Source organism: Poecilia reticulata, linkage group LG9, assembly GCF_000633615.1.
Source record: "Poecilia reticulata strain Guanapo linkage group LG9, Guppy_female_1.0+MT, whole genome shotgun sequence".
NCBI lineage: Eukaryota > Metazoa > Chordata > Actinopteri > Cyprinodontiformes > Poeciliidae > Poecilia > Poecilia reticulata.
In genome coordinates, this window is record NC_024339.1 from 31,253,056 (window position 1) to 31,261,121 (window position 8,066).

The window sequence follows — 8,066 nt, forward strand, 5'->3', positions numbered from 1 at the left end:
CCGAACAGAACCGAAACAAACAGATCCGAACCAAACCGATCAGAACAGAACCGAACAGAACCGAAACAAACAGATCCGAACCAAACAGATCAGAACCAAATAGAACCGACCCGAACCGAACAGAACAGAACCGAACAGAACAGAACCGAACAGAACAGAACCGAACAGAATGGTCCAACACGTCAACTGTAGGACAAGCTCTGAGTTTTCAGACTCAGAGTTTTGTCCCGTTCAGAGTTTTTCATTAAACCCAGAACAAAACTTAGTCAGTTCATGTTGTAAACGTTGGAGCACTGACTGCTGCTGGATGACGCTGCAGCTCTTCCTGTTGCTCATTTTAAAAAACCTGCTGAGTTTTTATGAACAGGAACACATGGACTAAACAACTTTAACTATTTTCTGTTTTTCACATCTGCTTGTTTTTTTTTAACTTCTGAATGAGTTAGAAAGAAACAACCTGCAACATTTTTTAAAAAAAGTTTCACAATATTTACCTTTAAATCATCGTATTTAGACCCAAAGGAAGAAAACTATTTTTTTCTGTTTCCTTAAAAATAATTAATTGTGCTCTGAATGTAAAAAAGAAGCACATCCATAAAGTTTTCTACGAAATGAGATTTTAAAATTATTTCAGATTTTTCTGAACACTTAATGTTTTTCTTTCCCTTCGATCGGCTGCAGAGTCAAAAACAATAACTGAGGAAAATCTATTTTCAACAAGCTTCCAAAGGCTGAATCCAATTAACTTTAATGTCTTTTCTGCAGCAATAAATCATGAAACGAGTCACTTCAGTTCACTTCCAACAAGGAGACGTTCTGTTACAACCACTGCTTCAAAAACGACGAATAAATCTAATCACTCCTTCCTTCCTGACAGGATTCAGCTTCTGCCTCTTCAGCACATCAAGAAAATACTGATAGCATCATTTTTCAGAAGACATTATATTTTATTTAAACCATTTTTAATTTTAGCTTTTCCATTAAAACTAAAAAATTGTTTGAGTTTTTTCTGCTTTTCAGCATTTCTCTCACAAATGAGACGCAGTTCATGCAAACCGAAGCTTTTTACAGAGAAACTCAGGAAAGTTCAAGTTTAAATATTTAAAGCTCTTTAAATGTGACAAAACTGGAAGATTTTTATGGAAAACTCACAAAAACAAATAAACCAGAAGATTTTCAAATCAACTCGTCCTGTTAATCCACAATAATAAAATAATTGTGTCTCAGATTAATGAAAATAGACGAAGCTTCACCTTTAAAACAGCTTGTGGGTTTAAATTTCTCTCACATAATAAAAACCTTCAATAAAAGCCTTTAATAAAAACCTTTAAATGAAAACATTTAGTAAAAACCTTTAAGAAAAACATTCACTTTTCAGTTTATTTCTGCTTTTTTTTCTTCCACTCTGAGCAAAAACTTCAACATCAGAAGCAGAAACTCAGAAATGCATGTTTAATTGTTTAAACATGAATTTTCTTATGATTATCTGATGATGTATAAAATATTTTCATGATTTTCTGCGTTAATAAACCGTTTCAGGCTCAAAAATGAAACGTCGGTCAGATTTCAGTACTAAGCTTTAATAAGTGAAGGTTTTAATCTCATTTCTGTAGTTTAACTTCAAGTTAAAGAAAACCCAGAGAAAATATCAGAATCTGATAAAAACCATCAAAGAAGCTGCTGCCCTTCCCCCACCTGTTGCTACAAACTGTTAGCCGTGGGGCTAATGGATCTAAACTGGTTTTGTTGTTTGGAAGAAACAAACTTTGTTGTTTGGTTTCATTTCTTGGAGCCACTCATGATATTAAACCTCAAAGTACAAGAAATATGTTATTACAATATTCATATTATTTTTTAACAAATCAGTTTTTTACAGTGTAAATATGATATTTTGCTGTTGGGCCTCAGATGGAAACATCTTGACCTCCAGGAGGTCAAACAGACGCAGACCTCGGTTACTGCGGCGCCTGAAGCTTCAAGATTTAAGTTCCAACATCAGAACATTCTGTTCTGACATTCTGTTCTGAACATTGTCGCATTTTGGCTAAATTTGGAATTTTGGATTTTACAAATTTGCTAAATTATAACGTTTTAAAACTGATTTTTAAGTGTTTAAATGGACTAGCACCCATGCCATTAAGCGATTGCATACAGACATTGCAGGGCARTAGCAGATCYACCAGAGCAGCCTTGGAGGGAAATTGTAAGGTTCCCTTTCGAAGAACCACTTTTGCTCAAAGTGCTCAGTCTGTGAGAGGATCTGCAGCTTGGAACTCACTTCCTGTTCACTTAAAGTCTGCAACCAGTTTTAGTACGTTCAAAAATCAAACAAAACTCTGGTTATGCCAAACACAGACCTGTACTCATTCTTAATTTTTAATTTTTTTTTATTTTTTTTTACACCTCTCTGAATATATTATGTTGTGTTGTTTCAAATGATTTCACTTCAATTTTTAGAGATATTATTTTTAGGAAAAAAAAGCCCATCTAGGGACAAGTGCTGCGAATCAGCTGTTGCTATTGCACCATGAAGCTAACATGGGATGATGTTTCATTCAGTTTGTCTATGTCAATGTGTGTCTGTCCCTATCAAATACACTTTGAAAAAAAAAAAAAAAACATGATCAATTATCACGTTTACACAATATAAATGTTACAACGTGAAAAGTTTGATATGAGGTGATGCAGATTTATGTTGTAATAAAATGATATGATACAAATCTGAAAAATGTATTTCTGGAATAAAAATGTTAGTTCTAAAGTTATATCTCTGTTTTTATTGACTCTTCCATTTATTTCTGGCTGTAAAAACTCGGAGCTTCTGGAGGAGCAGCAGCTTTTCTTTTTTTCTTTTAGGAAACGATGTTTTAAATTTGAAAAGTTTCAGGAAGTTAAAGTGTGAGCGTTAAAATGCAGCCGGATCGACACGTCGGTCAGTTTCTGCCCGTTTCTCCTGCAGTCGGTTCAGAAACAGCAGAAAACCGAAACATTCAGCGCAATAAATGAAGCTGCTGCTCATCAAGTTAAACTGGATCAGAGGAAAACCTGAGAATTTCGGCTGGTTTTTAATCTAAATTTAATCTCAAAAGCTGAAACTGAAGTTAATCCAGGAACTTCAAAATATCAGAAACTGATTTCAGATCAAACATTAAATATTCAACACTTTTTGTTTTGTAGCAAAATAACTAGTTAGATACATTATTACAGCCACAATAGTCAAAATTTGAGTAATATATAATCTTATTTAGCCACAACAGTAATAATTCTTCCATTGTTTTGTTTTAAAATGTTTTAGCACATAGTTTAGTTTTAAATATTATTTTTAAAACCTAGAAAAGATACAAGTTACTGTCAGACTCTCCATAATGCTGAGAGAATATCACATCAAACCTTTAATATGAAAAAAAGATTAAAAACCTCGGATCATGACCAGGCCTGATATGAATCAGAGATCAGGATCCATTTTCTGCATTTAGTCAAAACCAGTAAAACATTTTCTGCTTCAAACAGCAGCAAACAGAAACGGCTCAGACTGGAGATCTGCTGATGAAACGATCCAGGATCAAACCTCCCCAAATAAATAAATAAACTGTCTGCCTCCTTATTGGGCGTTCAGCAGACTACAGGAGGAAAAGCGCCGCCGGTCAGAGAGCCGAGCTGATTCATAAATCAACATTTTCTATGAATCCAGGCTGAACAAACACGGCCGGCTTCAGAAGAGGAGCCTGTTAGAAAACACACCGTTTCCTCAGATCAGGTCAGAAGGAGATTTTCACACAGATCCTGAACATCTGGAGTCGCTTTCACTCCACACCTACATCCGTCCTGAAACCATAAATCATCCCATCAGTTCATCGCAGCTTTGGAAAATCTGGATTTTTATCCACCAATGGACTCCTGGAGTTTCCATATCTGAGGGCGGCCATCTTGTTGTGTTTTACAGCTTCTGCTTGTTTGGACTTTTAATTCAGGTTAACTAACAAAATATAACGGTCAGACTAAAAAAACAGATCTTTTATAAAAATAAAGTTATATGACAATAAAGTTCAATTATTGCCAAAATAAACTCACAATATCAATAGAAGGTTGAAATATTAGAATGAAATAGTAAGGTTATAAAAATCCAACATAAAAAAATAAGAAATTAATTATCCACGTTTTCTTCTTTACCATTTCACCAGAAACACAGAAAAATGAGGCAATAAACTGTTTATCTTTTTTGCATTTGCTGGATCTGACTGAGCAGTTTGAACTATAATTTCCTTTTATGCGTCTTTTTGCACTTTTTAAGTGTTTATTAGATTCTCTGAATTCACACATCGACTGTTTTCATGCAGTTTGGCGTCAAACTTTGTTTCCAGCAGGCATCAGCAGAGACGCCTCTCTGTTGGACCGAAAGGCGCCAAACAGACGCTTCTAAACCACATCAGCCAATCCGCGCCAAGGCGTCAGACGTGGCATCGCGTGTCGGTGCGCAGGCTCCCGGTGGGCGGAGCCTTCCTGCCGTCTGCGCAGGCGAGGCAGGAAGGCAGCAGCGGCTGGAGCAGACTGCCCAGGCCTTTTCGGAAGACGCTGTTGGAGAGGCTGTAGATGAGGCAGTTACAGAAGCTGTTGCTAATTGCCAGCCACGTGGTGAGAAACGACGCCACCATGTGGCGGTACAGCCCTGCGCTCTCCAGCAGGAAGTAGAGGATGTAGGGCATCCAGAGCACGTAGAAGACGCTGGTGATGCGGAACAGCACCATGGCGTAGCGCTTGTCGGTGCAGCCGTCGCAGCGCTCGCCCCCGGTGGGCGTGGCCTGCGCGCCGAAGCGGGCGTGGCGCTGGCTGATCTCCCGGGTGTGCTGCCGGCAGATCCGGAAGATGCTCCCGTACGTGAAGCAGACGGTGAGCGCCGCCGGCGCGTACAGCAGCGCCACGATGAAGGTGCTGAACGTCGGGTTGGTCCGCCACGACTCGGCGCACCACTGAAACACGTCGCCGTGGTAACCGGGCTTCCCCCAGCCCAGGAAGGACGGCAGGAAGACGAGGGCGGAGTAAACCCAGATGAGGACGATGCACGCCCGCAACCGGCATGGCGTCACCAACGTGGCGTAGGACAGCGGGCGGGTGATGGCGATGTAGCGGTCCACGCTGATGCACGCCAGCGACGCCATGGAGACGCTCTTCAGCACAGAAACGGCGTAGCCAAAGGCTTTGCAGGCGAGCTGCTGGTTGAGGCCCGGGAGGCAGCGCAGCAGCGACAGAGACGGCACCAGGCAGCTGACGCCCACCAGCAGGTCGGCGCACGCCATGGTCTGGATGAAGTGTCCGGTGCTGTGCTGGTGCAGCAGCGGCGCGCAGTGGAAGACGAAGATCACCAGCAGGTTCCCGGCGATGATGAGCACAGCGAGGAAGAGGATGATGGCCGCCTCCAGCAGGCAGGTGTCCAGGCTGGGGGAGTAACCCACCGCCCCCAGCAGGCAGAACAAAGGAGAGCCGCTCTGGTTCGGACTGGAGGAGGAGTTCATGTTGGGTCGGGTTCAGCGCCACGCGGCGGTCACCCCATCTTTAAACTCCGTTCCTTTAAACCCTCAACATGTTTCTCTGGTTTGCTGCTCAGGAAACAAAGTCAGGTCATTGTCCTTCAGTCAGCAGGTCCCCCCCTCAGCGGCTGACCGGCCGGCCGGCCGCGCTGCAGCAGCTGCAGCAGCTGCCCTCAGACGCAGGCATAATGCAGCCGGACTGCGCTGCTGCTGCAGGCGGGGAAACAATAAGGAGGAAGATGCTGCAGAGCACCTCGTCTTCCTCTCATCCCCCCGCGCTCAGCCCCCAACCCTGAGGTGAGGCTCGCTGCACAGCCGTCCAGACGCCGCCACCTTCCTTCATCTGCTGCCGGGAAACGGAAACACTCCAAACACGTTGAGCTTTTCCTCAAACCGACTCTGGACAAAACAAAGACGGCCGGCGTTCCGGCTGCAGGGTCTCGGCATGGAGGGAGAGCAGCAGCTGCCTCTGCTGGATGAACCCACAATGCCTCTCTCCCCTCCTCCCCCTGCTTCATATCTCCCTCCTCATCCCCTCCTCCCTCCTTCCTCACAGACATTTCCCTCCTCCTCTCTCCATGGTTCCCAGCTTTCTTAGAGAAATGCTTCTGTGTTAAAGGTAATGAACATGTTAGGACGGATCAGTTGGCTCTGAAATGTCATTACATTTGTCTTAGATAATGAGATTTTGGTCTCAGTTCTGCATTTTCATCTGTTTTATGACTGTCACTTTAAGTCCTGCTGTTGGCCACGCCCCCAAAATCAATGTTTATACTCCCATGTGAAAAAGGCTGCAAACAAATGCATAATTACATAACCGTACTGCTTCGAAAAGCAGAAGAGGAGCCTCCTGCACAACCAATAAAAATGCAGCAAATGGTTTCTGGATCACAAGTCAACAACAGAACACTTTTCTTTTCCAGCAGCCATTGTACTGCGGTAAAACCAGCTGACTAAACGTGCTGGCGCTCTCTTTGGGTTGCTAGGCAACATGCAGTGCCAGCTGATTTGTGATGTTACATTCTGGAGGTTTTTAAATGGCTCTTTTTCCTGACTTTAGCCAAACTAACTTCAAGACGATGGAAGGTTTCAGACGCTCAGCCTGCAGTCTGACGTCGACACTGTGGGTATGAAAGAGGAGAAACACGAGGAGCATCACGACCTGCAACAAACTGAGACAAACGGTTTCCATAACAACATGTCAACAATGAAGCTGCTTCACACAAGACGTTTCTGTCCTGGTTGACAGAGAGTTCAAGGGTCACCAGTCAGATGCTTGGCTGTTTTTTATGTTGGATGTTATGCTTTTTGTTTCTCCTTTGTTCTTCCAGGTTAAAGGTCATTGATGCCACATCTGCTCAGCTTTACGTGGATCAGCAGCGATGTGGTTAATGATCAGACATCAGGATGGTTTCACCTCCACCAGATCCTCTGCAGCATGGAGGTGGACAGGAGGATCACCGTGTGACTGGATCATGTGAGGCTCAGCCTGCTGCTGACCTGAGGCTCAGAACCGCAGCACAGAATCACACACACACACACACACACACACACACACACACACACACACACACACACACACACACACACACACACACACACACACACATTAAACCAGCAGCGTTAAAACGATATAAAACGAGAGTTTATGAGCAAATCAACACGCAGCAAAGACTCAACACTCCAGCTGAACATGAAACGCACACAGAGCTCGCTCTGTTTCCCAAACCACTAAAAAGAAAGAAAGGAAAGTTTTCATAGAAGCTGAGATCTCGTCTTCAGATTCTGTGTGGCAACAGAACAAACCTGGTTGGAAAACCTCCAAAGCAAACAGACTCAGCAGCAACATAAAGAAACCCATCATCCTCCCTGAAACCTTTCATTTGAAACAAGATTATTAAAATAACCCCGGTGGCTGAAACAGATCCTCTGACTGCAGATGATCCCCGTCCATCCACACTTTTCAGATATTTCAAAAACAGATCTTTGCAAAATGATATGAGCCTCAAGAAAAATAACCAACATGTTCATCCAAAAAACATTAGATTAACCCAAATCACTCAACTCTAAAATGATATGTAGATATTTGCCAACTTTCTTTCTGCTCCTGTTTAAATCTGAGCTTGAGATGTTCAGGATGACTGAAGTTCAGTAACAGCAGCTCTGGGTTGAGCTCTGGCTGTGTGTTAAAAATGTCCAGAGGCGCCGAGGTCAACCATTAACTGGAAACTCCAACCCAGTGTCTCTGCCCACAGAGACCAGAGGAACATCAACATGGAGAAAGAGAGGCGACCATCTAAGAACCAGATCCAGGAAAGAATCAGACCAGGTGACCACATCATCCTCCGTGAAGAGGTTAAAGGGCGCGAGGCCTCAGGCAGTCAGGGCTGCCAGGGACACCAGCTTAAAAGTTGGACATCACCAAAAAAGATCTGGGAATGTTGAAGAAACCAGTTGCTGACCCTAAAAGACTGAAATATTTTACTATTTGAGTCTTTTAGGATAAAAAACAGAAGTAGGATCCTGAAGATGCTCTGGTGG

General features: G+C 43.0%; 1 protein-coding gene across 1 annotated transcript; it reads right to left on the reverse strand.

Annotated features, from left to right (window-relative positions):
• Positions 1 to 2,623: 2,623 nt before the first annotated feature.
• Positions 2,624 to 7,109, reverse strand: LOC103470701 (probable G-protein coupled receptor 21). The gene has a single exon (XM_008419326.2). The coding sequence runs from the start codon at positions 5,508 to 5,510 to the stop codon at positions 4,449 to 4,451; it is 1,062 nt and encodes a 353-aa protein (XP_008417548.1). The 5' UTR covers positions 5,511 to 7,109; the 3' UTR covers positions 2,624 to 4,448.
• Positions 7,110 to 8,066: the final 957 nt, after the last annotated feature.